Genomic DNA, 18,702 nt, shown 5'->3' with positions numbered 1-18,702 from the left:
TTCAGTGTTACCAGCTGACCGTCTTAGACACTGTATTTGGGTATGTTCAACTACAGCTGTAATTGTTAAATGGAGCTTCTATTTGCAAAGAAAAGATCTATATTTCTAAATGTTAGTTGTTTGTAGGGAGCAAGCAGAAGATGCTGCCTATGTGTCATCTAGTTGTTTTGTGGAAAGCAGGCCCCACATGTCCCTCCAAAGCAAAATAAAAATAAGAAAACCTTCCAAGCTAAAAATGCTGATCTCATTTGAACTCACAAGCTCCAAAATAATTTTGGAAGTGCCAAAGGAATGATCCTGAAAAAGAATGAATGAAGAGTTGTGGGTTATACTCCTGCGTATTCATCCTGGTCTTCCTGAGGATTATAAAGTTGTGGTCCAACCAATTCTTGCAGTGCTTTAAAAAACCCAAATTCTTCTTTCATTTGAGTCAAAGGAATGTTTCTTTTCTCAATCGCTAGTGAATATGTGCACAGCTCAGGTTATCATTGATATGTCAGCCAAATGTGGGAAAATAATGCAAGTGTATTTTCTCTCTTGTAGGACAAGAAAGAAATCGATGCTTCCCTTTCCCTTGGGCTTACCACAAAGGGAATCCAGATATTTCAGGTACATGTTTCGGTAACTGACTTATTGGTACAGACAATTCAGTTACCTGTCCGGATGTGATTGAGACCATTTCTTTTTCAGGATTCTGGCAGATGTGCACAAGCTGTGGTCCCAAGGTCTTATGTAATTCCTCAAAACCTTCCATGAGGACCCAGCAACCTCCAAATTTGCTTTTTTAAAAACCCTGAAAGGTGAAAAGTATTAAATGCCCAACCCAAGGACAATGATACTAGGTTTAATTTTAAAATGAAATGAAATAATTTGGGCAGTCCCGCCGCCCCCCACCCCCGATGTCATATATTCAGGGGTGAAATCTAAAATTTGTTACTACCGGTTCTGTGGGTGTGGCTTGGTGGGGGCGTAATGTGACTGGGTGGGCGTGGCCAACTTTTTTTTTATTATTTTTAAAAGCATTTTTTCTACAACCTTAAGAGGTTGCAGAAAAAAATGCTTTTAGAAGCTTCTGATGATCAGACAAGTCAGCTGGGATCGGCAGAGGCTTTTAAAGGCATTTTTTTTCCTACAACCACCATTGGTGGGAAGGTAACAGAGTTCCGTGCGCCTTTGGCATTTAGTCATGCCGGCCACATGACCACAGAGACATCTTCGGACAGCACTGGCTCTTTGGCTTAGAAACAGAGATGAGCACCGCCCCCTAGAGTCGGGAACGACTAACACATATGTGCGAGGGGAACCTTTACCTTTACCTTTACCTTTACCTTTACCTTAGTAGAGCAGGAAGATGTTTCTCGGCCTAGTTTTTCCAAAGTGAGCACTTGAAAAGTGTTCCAGAGTGCTACATCCTGCTCAGTACAAAGAATTTTTGTTGTTGTTAAAAATATTGTTCTCTGAACCCAATTCTGCAGAGCCCATTATCTAAGTGAATAAAACATTTTGAATAAATAAGTAAACTCCACCTCCCCCCCCTCATGCTTCCTGATGCCCCTCTGCTCATCTTTTTAATTTCACATTACTGTAGTCCCACTGTTTATTTTTATTGTTTCTTTGTAAGCCTCCAAGAAGTAGCCCCAGGGCAAGATAGGCAGCAAACAAATTTAACAACAAATAAAAGAGTCATAATTTCATTATCGAGATTCTGTAGCTCACATGCAAACTTAACCTAAAGCATATACCAGTATGATATTGTGGTTAAGATGATGAATGACAAGGTTTGAATCCACCGGTATTTATGGAAGCTCACTGGATGACTTTGAGCAAGTCCCTTGCTCTTAGCCAACTGAACCTAAAGAGCTGGGAATTGTTGTTTTAAGGAAAAATTGGAAGAGAGTATTTATACTAAATATTTTTTCATTCCAAAAAGAAATAAAAAATCTAAATTGAATGAATGAATGTTGCTTTCTGCATTATTTTACATCCTGCTGGTAACTGAGTGAGCAAACATTCCAGATGCTGGCCCAAGATCACCCAGCTGGGTGCCTAAAGAAGGAGTAAAACTCACAATCTCCCAATTTCCACCTGATATCTTAACTACTATACCAAACTGGCTCTCTATTCCTAAGGCAGGGATCCCCAACCCCGGTCTATGGACCGCCACTGATCTGTGGCATGCCAGAAACCCGGCCACGCAAACAAGCGAAGGCCCATCCATGGGATGCAGGCAGCACATCAAACCACATCCCCTCCGGTCTGCGGAAAAAACTCTCTCCATGGAACCAGTCCCTGGTGCCCCAAAGGTTGGGGGCTGTTGCCCAAGGGTAATGCAGCTCTTAACAGAAAAAAAGTTATCTGCCAAATCTAGTCAGCCAGTCCAATCTAATCAGCACAAGCAGTACCTCATATGCAATATGACAAGCATCATGTCAAGCAAATCATTTGAAAACCTCATGCATCGACTTTCTTTTTGACTTATGAAATAAAAAATAGTGGGTGAAAGCAGGGCATATTGTTTCAGTTTAAAAGCCGTATACTTTCTAAGATAAGTGTAGCATAATCATGTTATCTTTTTTCTTCTCTTTCTTTCAGAATATAAACAGTGAAAGACAACTGCTCTATGACTTCCCTTGGACCAACGTAGGAAAACTTGTATTTGTGGTGAGTAGGATAATCCCAAAATTGGACCCTCCTATATGATATCTGTCTGGTTTGGTTCTGCAACCCAACAAGACAGACACAGACTTCAGAGGATAATTAGAACTGCAGAAAAAAAATTGCTACCATCCTGCCTTCCATTGAGGACCTGTATACTGCACGAGTCAAAAAGAGGGCTGTGAAAATATCTACAGACCCCTCACATCCTGGACATCAATTGTTTCAATTCCTATCCTCAAAACGACACTATAGAGCACTGCACACCAGAACAACTAGACACAAGAACAGTTTTTTCCCAAATACCATCACTCTGCTAAACAAATAATTCCCTCAACACTGTCAAACTATTTACTAAGTCTGCATTACTATTTATCTTCTCATCATTCCTATCACCCATCTCCTCCCACTTATGACTGTATGACTGTAACCGTGTTGCTGGTATCCCTAAGATTTATATTGACTGTTTCCCTATGACTATCATTAAGTGTTATATCTTATGATTCTTGACAAATGTATCTTTTCTTTTATGTACACCAAGAGCGTATGCACCAAGACAAATTCCTTGTGTGTCCAATCACTCTTGGCCAATAAAGAATTCTATTCTATTCTATATGACAAACACTGTAAAATAGAGACAACCAGAGACAGAACTTTTAAAAAAGCCCTACAAAGTTAGGTTAAACAGAAGTCTCTCTGTGCTGGTGAACTTCTTCATGTCTCTTGTCTTTGCAGGGCAAGAGATTTGAGATTCTGCCTGATGGTCTGCCATCTGCTCGCAAGCTCACCTACTACACTGGCTGTCCTTTGCGATCTCGGCATCTCCTGCAGCTCCTGAGCAATAGTCATCGCCTCTACATGAACCTACAACCTCTCCTGAGGCAGATCAGGAAGCTAGAGGAGAACGAAGGTAGAAATCCCATATTTAATGCCAGTTTGAAACAATATATGCATTTCTGACTTCACCATAGCACCCACTGTATATGAAAAACAAAATGCACAGGTACAGTATATGTGGTACCTTGCTCAATAGTAGTAACTGTGAGAGGGATCTTGGAGTCCTAGTGGACAACCATTTAAATATGAGCCAGCAGGGTACAGCAGCTGCCAAAAAAGCCAACACAATTATAGGCTGCATAAACAGAGGGATAGAATCAAGATCACATGAAGTGTTAATACTACTTTATAATGCCTTTGTAAGGCCACACTTGGAATACTGCATCCAGTTTTGGTCGCCACGGTGTAAAAAAGAAGTTGAGACTTTAGAAAGAGTGCAGAGAAGAGCAACAAAGATGATTAGGGACTGAAGGCTAAAATATATGAAGAACGGTTGCAGGAACTGGGTATGTCTAGTTTAATGAAAAGAAGGACATGATAGCAGTGTTCCAATATCTCAGGGGCTGCCACAAAGAAGAGTGAGTCAAGCTTTTCTCCAAAGCACCTGAGGGTAGGACAAGAAGCAATGGGTGGAAACTAATCAAGGAGAGAAGCAACTTAGAACTAAGGAGAAATTTCCTGACAGAACAATTAATCAGTGGAACAACTTGCCTCCAGAAGTTGTGAATGCTCCAACACTGGAAGTTTTTAAGAAGATATTGGATAACCATTTGCAGGGAGTTGGACTAGAAGACCTCCAAGGTCCCTTCCAACTCTGTTATTCTAGTCTATTGAAGCCATACATATGCACTGTTATTTCTGAGCCCATAGTTCAGATGCCAGATTAAGTACGGGTGTTACATTCTTTCATGTATGATTCTTCCAGAGAAAAAACAATATCGTGAATCCTACATCAGCGATGCTCTGGACCTTGATATGGATCAACTGGAAAAGCGTTCCAGAACCAGTGGAAGTAGTTCAGGCAGTGTGAAGCACAAGCGTCTCTCCCGCCACTCAACTGCTAGCCATAGCAGCTCCCACACCTCTGGAATTGAGACTGATCCAAAGCCCAGGGAACGGGGGACAGAGGAGGACTTCATGGTGGCTGCTGTCCATCGCCAGCTGAGAGCTTGCAGCTCTATGACCAGTCATGGTAGTTCTCATACCTCTGGAGTAGAAAGCAGTGAGAAGGAACGCCTGGAGGAGGACTCCTCTCAGGAGGATGGTAATTGTCCATATTTGGTTCATTCTTGACAATCTTTGCCCACTAATGTAGAGTTTGGGTTTGTTGGTTTGTTTGATTCCTAGATTGAGATTCAAATTCCAGAATATGGAATATAGTAATACTGTCAAATCACAAAGCATCTCTGGCCTGCTCTCGAGTTGCCTTAAGCAAGGGGGGATGGGAAACCAATGAAACAGCACAGCAGCAAAAGACAGATGCACATTCCAGACTCATCTCTCTCAAGGCTGTATCCCAGGGTTACCCACAGCGGCTGGAAGGGTGTGGTCTCTACAACCCACGAAATTGCTCCATTGGAGAATGTGATTGATGACACATGGGGGGGGAGGGGAACAGGGTCATGATTGGGGCATAAATTACGTAGGGTCAGAGCTGGCTTCACTTGGGAATGTGCCAACATGAAGCTCCTAATAAATAACTGGATTTCTTTTGAAGCTTGGCTCGAGGCTCATGATTTAATTAGGGCGTCCGTCAGAACCCTGACAAATACATTACATGGGTATTAAATTTGTGCCTGTTTATTTATTTACCTTTTAGTAGATGTTTTTGTATTTTCTATATTATCTATAGAGTTAGAAATAGATATCCATTTTTATATCTTTTTTTCTTTATGCATTTTGGATTTTTTTAGTTATTTGATGATGTTTGTTCATTGTAATACAATAAAAACAATGAAAAATTTAAAATACCAAGTTTGAAAAGCGATTTTCAAACAACCTTGGGATGGCTTTTCTCTGCTTGGGTCTCAGAGACCCACTGGCAATTAGCATATCTAGCCTTCTGATATGCTGGCTGGGTGTCAACTCGCATAATTTCTCAGGATGCCAAAGGGATTCTGGATATTAATCCAACACAGCTGCGAGGGGCTGATGTAGACCAGATTTTTTTTTCAAGCTGTGTTCTGCAAGAACCTATGGATGCATAAGAACTTGATGGGGTTTATTTGAACACAGTCATTTTTTATCTCTAGAGCTTGCCTGTTGATCAAAGGTTAGTGGAATTTTTAATTATCAATTTCCACTGACTGAAAACATTTGAAAACTCCTGGTAGAGGCAATGCTCAGCTAGAAGGACCAAATGGCCTGACTCTGCATCCTTCTCCTGCTTTGGTTTCTATGTCATTATCTCTTTAATATCTCCTAGTATTATTAAAAATATCCAAGGCTATATTCTCAAGAATAAAGAAGCAGGAAAATACAAGATGAACAAAGCATGCCAGCATTCTCCCAGTGGGTGTCAGGTTTTCTTTCTTTTTCTTTTTATTGAAATTGGGTGGCCAGAAGGAAGTTATCATGAGTGAGGAAATGGCCCGTGGAGGGTAAATCCTTTCCATGTGGATTTCATCCTGTCCTGTGGCTGGTGGGACAAAGAGTCCAGAAGGAAAAGGGTGTGTGCATCATTTTCCTCTGTTATTTCTCTGGATTTGATTGCTGCCTCCTGCAGCTGCTTTTCATTCTGGGAACAAAAGAAAAGGCACCCTGTGTTTTGTACTCTCCCTTTAGATTGTTTGGGGGCCTAAACCATTAGAGAAAAAAAAGTGGTTTTGCATCGTCTGGATTTCCCAAATTCATCTGTTGTAAAGCTACCAAGGGCTGCCACAAAGAAGAGGGAGTCAAGCTATTCTCCAAAGCACCTGAAGGCAGGACAAGAAGCAATGGGTGGAAACTAATCAAGGAGAGAAGCAACTTAGAACTAAGGAGAACTTTCCTGACAGTTAGAACAATTAACCAGTGGAACAACTTGCCTCCAGAAGTTGCAAATGCTCCAACACTGGAAGTTTTTAAGAAGAGATTGGATAACCATTTGTCTGAAATGATATAGGGTTTCCTGCCTAGGTAGGGGGTTGGACTAGAAGACCTCCAAGGTCCCTTCCAACTCTGTTATTCTGTTCTGTTTTGTTCTCTTCTCTTCTCGTCTCGTCTCGTCTAGTCTAGTCTAGTTTAGTCTAGTCTATTTTAAAGATAAGATTATGCTTTGTTGTACCCGCAGTCTTGTCAATGTAGCTGTTCCAGCTCCTCCTTTCCCCTTGCATTTATTCTCTCTTTGTTTCAGAAATAGAAATGCTGGTTGATGATCCTCGAGATCTCGAGCCAACCAGTGAAACATCTCTGGATGACATCAATCCTGATGTTTGCATTTATATCACAGAGGACATGCTGTTGGCCAGGAAGTTTAATGGACATTCAGGTGAGTTTATTGTAAGGAACAAAAGGAGAACTCTAACATGGGTTGCCCTCAATTTACAACAGTTTGTTTAGTGACAGTTCAGAGTTGCAACGGCACTGAAAAAAGTGACTTGTGACCGTTTTTCCACACTTACGACCGTTGCAGCAAGTCCATGGTCACGTGATTTACATTTGAATGCTTGACAACTGACTCACATTTATGACGGTTGCTGTGTCCCTTTTGCAACCTTCTGACAAGCAAAGTCAATGGGGAAGCCAGATTCACTTAACAACCATGTTACTAATTTAACAACTCCAGTGATTCACTTAACAAATGTGGCCTGAAACGTCGTAAAATGGGACCAAACCCACTTAACAAATTTCTCACTTAGCAACATAAATGATGGGCTCAATTGTGGTCGTAAGTCAAGGACTACTTGTATTTTTATTATGATTACAAAAGGTTCAAAGAAATGTACATAGGTACACTACACGCAACATACCAAATATTTAATGATAAACAAAGAAGTAACCATTCATTTCAAGTTAGTAGTTTCCAGCAGAGTAGGTGTATCAGTCTTAATTTTAACAACTTGTATTTTATATACCGAACTGTGCCATATCAGGCTGAATTTTGACCATCTTCACTCAAATAATTTTCAAGGTAAGGACAGCCTTCTTTAGCAATAGCAATAGCGCTTAGACTTATATACCACTTTACAGTGCTTTACAGCCCTCTCTAAGCAGTTTACAGAGTTGGCATATTGCCCCCAACAATTTGGCTCCTCGTTTTACCCACCTCGGAAGGATGGAAGGTTGAGTCAACCTGGTGAGATGTGAACTGCCAAATTGCAGGCAGCCGGCAGTCAGCAGAAGTAGCCTGCAGTACTCTAACCACTGCGCCTCCATGGCTCATCCATGGTTTAGACGGGATCCTTCAGAAAAAAGCTTTCATAATCCCTAGTTAACACGACCCATGGGAAGTCCCTAGTTAGCAGGGAAATTGCAGTCTGCACATATGGAGAGCACCTGGTTAAGGAAGGTTGTATTCATTCCATCAAACTCATTATTGCCGTACTTAGAATTCTGTAAAGGCCAGATAAAAGATAACAGGCTCATATGATTTTTACAATGCAATTCGATGCAAAAAGTGCACTTCAGATGTACTGTATTCTGTGCAGCACTACAATACCATGAAAACTTAATGACGATTGAATCACCTCTTTTGGTTTTTATTTTCTTGTCACCTAACTCAGGGTTAGTTGTCAAAGAAGTGAATTCGTCTACTTCCAGCTCCTCGGAGACAGTGGTAAAACTTCGTGGCCAGAGCATTGATTCATTGCCACAGGTTTGTGAATTGTGATGGGAAAAACCAAGTCAGACTGAATGGGTGGATGACTATGACAGAACATAGCATTCTAATGGCAGCTAATCATAACAGGGAATAGTAGAAAAATCCCTTCCATATGTTTTCATTTATTTGTTACATTTCAAGCATCACATGGTGCTTTAATGATGTCTTCTACTTTTCTCTGTTTGCAATACTGTAACTGTAGGCAGATAGTATGGGACACGGTGGCTCAGTGGCTAAGACGTTGAGCTTGTCGATTGGAAGGTCGGCAGTTCAGCAGTTCGAATCCCTAGTGCCACCTAACAGGATGAGCTCCTGTTACTTCTCCCAGCTTCTGTCAACCTAGCAGTTCGAAAGCAGTGTAAAAAATGCAAGTACAAAAGTAGGGACCACCTTTGGTGGAAAGGTAACAGCGTTCCATGCGCCTTTGGCATTTAGTCATGCCGGCCACATGACCATGGAGACGTCTTCAGGCAGCGCTGGCTCTTCGGCTTTGAAACAGAGATGAGCACTGCCCCCTAGGGTCAGGAATGACTAGCACATATGTGTGAGGGGAACCTTTACCTTTACCTTTACTTTAACTGTAGGCAGAAAAAGGAGAAGTAAAACAAATACAACGGATTATGGCTTGACAAGCATCTTATCAGGCACTTTAAGCTTTCAGATAATCCAAAAGTGTCAATGAAGATTGTTTGGCTGAGTTTGCACAATATGCCAGGCTAGGCTAAAATGTAACTTGGTTGTTGATGGATCAGTGTCTAATAGTAATACAGCTTTTATCTTAGTATGTTGTGTGAAGGACTCACACACAAAGTAAGATTTATTTGTTATTTATTTATTTTTCTTCACCAAACAAAAAATAGAAATTCAAACAAAGAAAATAAGGAAATCAAAATGTGACAGGGAAAAGAGGCACACCAGTGCACTTATGCACACCCCCTTAAATATGGAGTGAGGTCCATATTTAAATTAGAATTAAAACTGTGGAAGTTAATGGCTGAGATAACGGGATCAGATAAAATATTCCAGACTTTGACAATTCTGTCACAAAAATCAAATTGTTTACAATTGAGATTAGAGCGGTTTATGCTAAATTTAAAACGGTTTTAAACGGTTTCTTGCACACGTTGCATTATGATTAAAACTAAAAAAAAGTCATTTATTTATTTATTTATTTATTTGTTTGTTTATTTATTTATTGGTTCGATTTATATGCTGCCCTTCTCCGGAGACTCAGGGCGGCTTACAATGCATTAAACAATAGCCTTCATACTTTTGTATATACCTGCTTAGTAGGGCTTTCGGCCCCCCCCTAAGCGATGTTCTTTTTTATACAAAGTCAGCTTATTGCCCCCACAATCTGGGTCCTCATTTTACCTATCTCGAAAGGATGGAAGGCTGAGTCAACCTTGAGCCTGATGAGATTTGAACTTGCAGTAATTGCAGGCAGCTGGTGCTATTTAACAGCACTTTAGTCTGCTGCGCCACCAAGGCTCATTTACAGTGAAGCATTGTACAATTTTGTATGCAATACCTAAGTTTCAACATGTTGTTGAAACCGACATGTGATGTGAATACAGCCATTGTGCTTTGTCAACCCATGTTTATAATTTAATGTACTGTTTGAACTCAGCCTGTGTGTCTTCTCAAGTTCCTACTTTCCGCAGAGAAGAGACTAAATTTGGGGAAAGATCATTCTTTTCCCAATCAAATTCAAGGGCCATCAACAACAATAACAAAAATTCATGATATTTTGATCAATATCAAACTGTATTTAAAGAACCTACCAGACAGAAATAAAGTAAGTTGTTCCATAAAGCCAGTTGTTCCATAACTTGAGGGTCTCAGAATAAGGAAGGACAAATTAAACCTTTCCTTATTTTCTACAGAGCATCTGCCAGAAACCAAGGACCTCCACCGATCGCCACAGCTTAAGTCTGGATGACATACGGCTCTACCAAAAAGACTTCTTGCGCCTGGCAAGCCTATGCCAGGAGACAGCACAGAGTTATACATTTGGGTGTGGCCATGGATTGGCTGAAGACAGACTGTATTGTAATGGCTGTTTAGCTCAACAGTGCATCAATATCCAAAACGCTTTTCCCGTCAAAAGAACCAGCAAATACTTTTCCTTGGACCTCGCCCATGAAGACGTTCCAGAATTTGTTGTCTGATGCTGTCGTTGGGTGCTCTGGCAAGACAACCCAGTGTTTCCAGTTCCAAAAACCTTTTTTGGTGTGCCAAACAGGAATTTTCCCCCTCAACGGTTTTCCCAGGATACTAAAAAAAAAAAAAATCAAGGCCTTGTAAACTGTTGCACTTTTGTAAAAGCTTATCCTATTTGCGGGCGCTTCGGCATCAATATTTGCCGTGAGGCAGAATTTGATTTGGTTAAAAATCAGTTGGATTTGGAAGACCCGGTCTCTTCTTTTGAAAGCAGCCAACTTGGAGGACCTATTGATTCACAAGAAGGATGCACAATGTTTACTTTAAGTATAGATATATCTCTTTTATTTGTGGGGGTTTTTTTTATTTGCTTCACGGGGGCTCTTCTGTGCTATGCATACCATAGATTTTTGCATCACCGTTGCAGTTTAGTTTTTCCCCTTGTGAGAATAATTCTTTAGTTCTTCTTCTCCATTCCCATTTGTTTGTGCCATGTCAAGCCAAAGAAATGCCCCCTACACAGTGGGTGACATCAAGATGAAGCTCTAAGCAATAACTAACCCAAAGGATTGTGTACAAAAGTTGCTCAGAGGATGAAAGCAACTTGAGATGCAATGAATCCATCTTGTGATCTTCTCCCTCACAAAAAAAAAAAAAATATGTAAGCTTTTGATCCAAATGGAATCTTTGTGCTATTTTGTAAAGTTTACAAAAAGAAAAAAAAATCAAACCAAAACAAGCAAGTGAACAACAACAAAAATCCCCAAATAGATGTTAGATGGTTTGGGGAAACTTTCTGGAAGCTTTATTGTTTCAAAAGGGGTGGGTGGGAAATGAGGATATAGCAATAGGATTTGCTGACCAAAGTACCTTAAGTTCAGAGAGAGAGAGAGAGAGAGAGAGAGAGAGAGAGAGAGAGAGAGAGAGAGAGCATGTGTGAGAGAGAGCGAATATAAAAATATGCACATTGCAGAAAAGAGTATATGTTTAATGTATTTTTGAAAATATAAAACTCATTTTATGTTTTGTTTCGGTTTTGATTTCAGTGCTTTTTTAAAAGAAAAATTAACGCTTCCTTTCTTTCAAATTGCATGTATAGACAATCGTGCGAATGCACATTTTACACATGGTTAAAACAGTCTCTTTTTTTTGTTTGTTTTATTATTATTATTTTGCTATTGAGCATAATAAGGGGAGAGAGTTGTTTCTGCACTGCAAACGTGGCTTTCCCTACTCCAATAACTTTTTTTTTAACTAAACTTTTGCTTCCATGTATCATGAGATGTTCCTCTCCCTTTTCTGGAAAGGGGAAAGATTTCTATCTTGTTCCAGTGTTAGATCAATGAACAAGTGTGGCTTTCAAAAGGAATGCTCTGATTTTATGTCTGCCATAGGTTGGAACAAAAGCTCCATCAGCTTCCATCCTCCTATCACCAAAGAGCAGATCGCCATGGGATCTTTTTTTTAGGGAGCCCCATGGTAAGACTGCCAACTCTTCCATTGTCCAAGCACACTGAGGGGAAGGAATGAGTATCAATAGAACAGAGACAGAAGAAAATGCTATCCAATACATTTTCCCTGCAACACTGTGACTAGTCTTGCACAACACAACTCCTAGTAACTGCACAACATGCAAAAGCTTGGTTAGTTTTAACCTTGATTATTTGTTATGGTGACTTAGCATATTTCATAACCCAGTTCCTTATTTAGTTTGTAGCTGCTTTCTGCAAATCCAGGAGTTGGTTGATTCAGCTACCGATTAAGAATGATATATGAATCCAGCCACCCTGTACTCTTAGCAAAAAAGCATCCAGTATAGCATTTATTATAACTTAAAAATGGATTATGAGTAATTGCCTGTTTTTAGTAGATTGGAAAAAATAGAAATATTTACATATTGCTTCTTCACTGTGGGCTTCAGGGTGCCAGACTGTCAGAAACACATGTCTCAATAACCAGCACATTTTTTTCAGTTCCTTCCCCAAGAGAATTGAGGATGTCATTCTCCACCAGGAGTTTTGAGGCCCATCTTTGCCTCCTTACCTCTCTCTCATTGTGCTTTAGGGTCCCTTCAGCCATTGGTTAGGTCCACAAAAGACTTGCACTTAACAGACTTGGATATGCATACAACATATGCTTATTTTGCTATCTATGTATCTGCACATAATTATTTTGCAGCCTTCTATGAAACGAAATATGCAAATACCACCTGCAATAGGCTACTCTGTGGTAGCAGTTAATCAGCCTTGATTGAGACTAGTTAAGATGGGATCTGGTTTGTGTTTGAGTAGGAATCCAGCAGAAATTCTATTGATCGGGAAGATACAAAAACATCCCTAAATGGAAGACCACTTTCATATTGTTCCCATGAAAAGAATATAGATGCTTCTGTGGCATCACTAAGACTAGAGCTCAGCCCAAGAGAGATTTTATTTTTAGGACCTAGAAGTAGCTATGTCTTCCTATGCTGTCAACATGTCATGCAAAGCGTTGGCTGGTTTGTGACTTTTTCTACTAGACCATAGTATAGTTCTCCAGAAGACCCTGATGCTTGTCAGTGTTCTAGATGGCTAACTTTTCTGAGCTCTGGTCCCAGGGTACCTGAAGATTTTATATGACTTGTGGATAACATCTTCTGACATATTTGCAGCATTCTCAGGAGGAAAACTTCCTCTATCAGAGGATAGCAGCCATGGACTTGTTTGTGGGTGGGAAAGGGGCAGGTTTGCCCCTTTATCAGGAATTGTTCTAGTGGTACAATAATTTTCAGCCACTATTGGGAGAAAAAGCATTTACAAACAAAACAAAAAGATTCATAGCATATTGCCTTAAAAATATTTTTGTGAGATTTTGTAATCATAGCCATAGTATTGCCATATTTTGATATATGGTATTTTTCTAACTGAAAACATACACACACACACACATATAAATATATGCATCTCTTTGTACACATACAATCACACACACAAAGGATATATTTATTTTTAAAAAGTTAATACAATATTTCGCTTAGGGGGGGTGTCAGAAATCAGATGGTTGGGTATTTTGTTGGGCCAGTAAGGATTGTATAAATCATCTGTCAAATGATGATGATAAAATGTAGCCAGCATATGGACACTGGTATATTTACATCTTTAGTGAACTTGTTCCTGCTTCCTTTGGGTAGCAATAGCAATGCCAATGCACTGATATTTTTCTCTTCCTAAATTCCAGTGGGTTGACACAATTTAGTAATTGTCTACCTTCAGTGAAGCATAGTGCCATGGATCTATATTTTGATCATTTCCCCTCCCCCAGTCTGGTAGGTCATGTCAGGCTTGTTGGATGATGCAAGCTTGAAGTAATGTGATATTGTCATGTTCTATATTGTCCTTTCTACTTGCTTAAGCTGTTTATTTCATCATCTGGAGCACTGACAGGAGTGACTCATCCATGCCCATGCAAAGAAGGCTCTTCTTGGGAAGACATTTGTTGGAAAAGATGAGACCCTATTTCACAGTCTGAATTTCTTCAGCTGCCTGGTATAAATTCAGAAGGGTTCTCTCCTTTCACAATGCCACATAGGTATATGCAGAGAGGTTGATCAGTTTCCCAAGTTTACCCAACATTTTGCTTCATGCACAACAATAATAAAGTGTGTAACATTCTGGGTAAACTAAAAAAAACTTCCAGCTGTCCCAGCCCAAACAAATAAAGCACAATTGGTGGATTGTGGATTGCTATCTAGACGTTCTAGATAGATAGAATTAGTTCTATCTAGAAGTTCACTTGTTGTATACCACCGCAAAATTGGTTGTTTTAAATACCAGGTAATATCAGTCTAAGATTTGTGTGTCCCACAAATCTACTTGCATTGTGAAATAATAGGCTAAAATCAAAGACTCATGTAAAAAGATAAACGAGGCTGGCTAGCTAGGAGAACATAGTATTAAATAAAACCATATTATCATTCCTTGGGTTGCCTTAAACTTATGTCATATATTACTTATCTGAGTCTTGAGTTGTCTGCTTAACACATTCTGCTGACACATTCTCCTTTTTTTGTCTCGTGCTTGTATGTGATTTTAAAGATGTTCTCATCCAGAAGCCTGATATGTTGCACAAAAGTCAAGCCCACATTGTTGCTGTTTTGTGGTGTGTGTGCAGGGGGAGAGGGAACCTCCCCAGTGTCATTGTTCAGTGTGATGAAAGAGGCTTTGTAGCATGTGAAGCTGTTTCTGGGATGGATTTAAGAACAGTGTCACTTAGTACAATATGTATAATGTTGAAATAAGTCTCTTTCAGGCTTAAAAGCAGCAGAGATGGGGGTCGCTCCCCAAATCACCGAAGTAAATTTAATTGCTTATAACATAATAGGAGTAATTGAAATACTGCAATGAGAGTATCTAACTAGACTCCAGAAGAGCACTGGTGATAAATGATCACATGAGTCCATATTGTTTGAGAAATATGCCAATAAGTTTTCCTCAAATTCATAAAACTGAGGAAGTTGGTTTTAAAAGTGCCAAGAAATATACTGTATTTGGTGAGCTCCACAGAACACACGGGAGTCCCTTGTTGGTTGACAGACACTTTTCAGAGGTTTCCACATTCAGAGGCTGAATTTAAACTTAAGAAAATTTAAGACACGACAAAAGAATTGGTAAATTAGTAATTAATTCAATGTTTTGCCCATCTCTGCTTCTAAAATCTAATCTTGGCAGCATCTCTAGTTATGTCAACTAAAAGACAAGAAGGTGAACAAATATGGCTATCAATAAATATTCATAGGCAACGACATAGAATATTGTCCACCTTATTTCCCCATGGCAATTCTTCCTCTTGTCCATAAGAGGTTGCTTACATTCATTCAAAAAGGACTCCTAAATCTATATATCCCCCAGATGTATGGATTACCACTCAGAATTCCTCAGCAGGCAAGACTGGCTGAGAAATTTTGAAGCTAAGATCTACACATCTGAAAGATGTCCAGGTTAAGGAAGATTGAAGTAACCCTGCCTAAAAGGTATTGTTGATTCTAACTTGGGAATCTGTCAACTGGGTTCAATATCTGGATAGCCCAAATGTGAATGTATTTGTGGGAAAGTATGAACGCCATCTTGAAAAGGGGTATCCACTTCATTGATGGTGTGCTGTGGCCTACACCCAGGGAAGCTAACAATTGTTCTTGATCAACGCATGTCGGAAGGAACTCTTGCTAAATGTGTTTTAAACAAAAAGAGGTTCCAAGAAGCCCTTAAATGTTGTAGATGTTGTCCAACAGAGTTGTATGATACAAAATTGTATTTTTATATATAAAAACTATATACTTTTGCATTTCTGGGAACTCTTTAGCGGGTATGGGGTGTCTCTGGCTTCCAATTACTGTTGCTGCGGGTTCACCTTCTGACAACAACTATTCCACAGCACAAGCGAATGACTTACTCCTTTCTATGAAAGGCCTTTTCCTCTTGGACAGTGGAATGCAAGCAGTTGAGCAAGCTCTAAGGAATGCAGCCAATGTATTTTGTTATGCAGAAAGTTTGTGGTGCGCCTTTTGTGGTACAGTTCTAAGAAATGACAATAAAAGTCAGTTTACATTGCTGTCGGTCTTCTGGTCTTCATTTGAATGGAATTTACCAGCAGTTACGAACCCTGATGGTTAAGGAAAATCATTTCAGTGCTGTACAGATGTTGCCTGTTAGGCAGGCAGTCAATCAATCTGTGTGAAAGGAAATTGGAGAAGAGAACATGGAAAACATTGTGTGTCTCCTGATGTTAGTGCTGTACTGTAAGGTAGTCCAAGCGAAGAAAAAAATGTTGTATGGGTCTAAAGCTGTTTTAACTGAAACAGCTATAATAACAGAATTTTGCAAGTCTGAATATGCTTCCTTCCTCCCTTATCTGATTGTTACCTTAGTAAAAAATATCCCTGGTCTTCCAAACACATTCTCTGTATTCTCTATACCCCGAACTTCTACAATCATAATTTCCTTAGTCAGTATTGCCCTTTCACAAGAGATTGAGGATGGGGTGTCAAACTTGCATCGTCATGGTGGCATCACATGACCTATTGCGACTTTTTTCTCCTCCTCTAAAGCGGGCATGGGTGTGGTCCAGCCCACGGACCGTGAGTTTTACAGCCCTGCTTTAAAAGTATAATGTAAGTTTCTGAGCTATTGTGGCCAGGCTCTGGACAGGCCTAAATCTCTGCTGTTTAGAATTTAAAAAATCATTCACACATATAGTGCATTCAGAAAGTATCTAGAACCACTTCAGACCATTCGCAACAACACGTGAAATTTAGCTCTGGTGCCTCCCATTTCTTTTGATCGTTGCCGACATGTTTTTACACCTTGAATGGAGTCAATCTGTGGTAAATTAAATTGATTGGGTGTGATTTGGAAAAGCCCACACCTGTCTATAGAACGTGCTGGCAATGCATACTGTAGCAGAGCAAAAACCATGAGGCAGTGGTGAAATGTAAAATTTGTTATTACCGGTTCTGTGGGTGTGGCTTGGTGGGGGGTAATGTGACTGTGGGCATGGCCAACTTTTTTTTTTTACTTTTAAAAGCATTTTTTCTACAGCCTCTTAAGCCGAAGAGAAAAATGTTATTAAAAGAAAAAAAAGCCTCTGACGATCAGGCAACTCAGCTGGGATCATTAGAGGCTTTTAAAAGCATTTTTTCTACAACCTCTTCAGCTGAAGAGGTTGTAGAAAAAATGCTTTTAAAAGCCTCTGATGATCCCAGCTGAGTCGCGCGATTATCAGAGGCTCTTTTTTTTACTTTTAAAAGCATTTTTTTCAGCCGAAGAGGTTGTAGAAAAAATGCTTTTAAAATTTTTTTTAAAAGCCTCTGATGATCGCGCGGCTCAGCTGGGTATGGGGGGGCAGGGAGTTTTGCTGCCGGTTCTCCGAACCACCCACCGCCATCGGGCGATCCGGTCCGAACCGGGAGCATTTCACTCCTGCCATGAGGTCAAAGAACCTGCCTGCAGAGCTCAGAGAGTGGATTATTGCAAAGCACGGATCTGGGGAAAGCTACAATAAAATTTCTGGGGGAACTGAAGGTTCCTAAGAGCAAAGTGGCCTTCATAATTCCCAAATGGAAGAAGTTTGGTGCAACCAGGACTCTTCCAAGAGCTGGTTGCCTGGTCAAACTGAGCAATCAGGGGAGAAGAGCCTTAGTAAGAGAAGTGACCAAGAACCCGATGGTCACTCTGACTGGGTTCCAGAGATCCTGTGTGGATATAGGACAGAGTTCCAGAAGGACTCAAGCATCACTGCAGCCCTCCACTCATCTGGGCTTAATGGCCGAGTGGCTAGACGGAAGCCACTCCTCAGTGCAAAACATGAAAGCCCACTTGGAGTTTGCAAAAAAGCACCTGAAGGACTCTCAGACTGAGGAACAAGCTCTAAGCGGACATTCATGTGTCTTTTCTCTTGATACAGTGTCATCCCCGTGGTCTTCTGGAATTTCTCTAAATCTTAAAATTCTTTTCGTCTTAGTTCCAATAATGCCAAGTTGTCCAAAGCTTTCTCCATCTCTCCTCTGTTTATGATTCTGACTTACTTTCCAAAACTTCTGCTTTGTCATTAATTTATTTTACATCTCCAACCAATCGTCCTACAGACCATCTTCTTTCATATCTCTTTTTATCTGTGCAAATCTTTCTTTATTTCTTTTTAACAGAATTCAAACTATTAGCAACTGTACAAGAATTGCAAAATGGGGAAGAATTGGTCTCCAAGGGTCTGGTGCTATGTGAATCTGAGCTGTTTGGAAATGTTTCAAATTCTTGTGGACAGTTTGGACTTGGATAAATATTCTGCACATTTGAGGAGAAGGTGCCATTGCTGAAAGGCCAAAAACAGTTTGTTTAAAACTTCATATTGTAGTTGGAAAGGGTGACGAGGAAAGAAATCTACAGGTAATCCTTGACTTAGAGCCATTTGTTTAGTGACCGTACAAAGTTACAACAGCACTGATAAAAGTGGCTTACAACCAGTCCTTGCACTTACAACAGTCATAGCACCCCAAAATCACATGATCAAAATTCAGATACTAGGCAACTGGCATGCATTTACGATGTCGCAACGTCCCAGGGTTATGTGATTCGCATTTGCAACCTTCCCAACCAGCTTCTGATAAGCAAAGTCAATTGGAAGGAAGCCTGATTTGCCTAACATGTGATTTACTTAACAACTGCCGTTTTAACCATGACAAAAAAGGGTCGTAAAATCTGACACAACTCGCTTAA

General features: G+C 40.1%; 1 protein-coding gene across 2 annotated transcripts in view; it reads left to right on the top strand.

The window, feature by feature from the left end:
• The window catches only part of FRMD6 (FERM domain containing 6), a 135,171-nt gene extending 119,129 nt beyond the window's left edge, over positions 1 to 16,042 (top strand). For both annotated transcript variants that reach the window (XM_034433394.3, XM_034433396.3), the window contains 7 exons: positions 544 to 609; positions 2,593 to 2,661; positions 3,391 to 3,565; positions 4,418 to 4,756; positions 6,827 to 6,961; positions 8,196 to 8,287; positions 10,180 to 16,042. In XM_034433394.3, coding sequence (XP_034289285.2) covers positions 544 to 609; positions 2,593 to 2,661; positions 3,391 to 3,565; positions 4,418 to 4,756; positions 6,827 to 6,961; positions 8,196 to 8,287; positions 10,180 to 10,464 — 1,161 coding nt within the window. In that variant the 3' untranslated portion in view covers positions 10,465 to 16,042. The remainder of the gene's footprint in view (positions 1 to 543; positions 610 to 2,592; positions 2,662 to 3,390; positions 3,566 to 4,417; positions 4,757 to 6,826; positions 6,962 to 8,195; positions 8,288 to 10,179) is intronic.
• The last annotated feature ends 2,660 nt before the right edge of the window (positions 16,043 to 18,702 follow it).

Source organism: Pantherophis guttatus, chromosome 1 (genome assembly GCF_059756535.1).
Source record: "Pantherophis guttatus breed Tessera chromosome 1, ASM5975653v1, whole genome shotgun sequence".
Classification (NCBI taxonomy): Eukaryota; Metazoa; Chordata; class Lepidosauria; order Squamata; family Colubridae; genus Pantherophis; species Pantherophis guttatus.
This window is presented reverse-complemented; position numbering and strand designations above follow the sequence as displayed.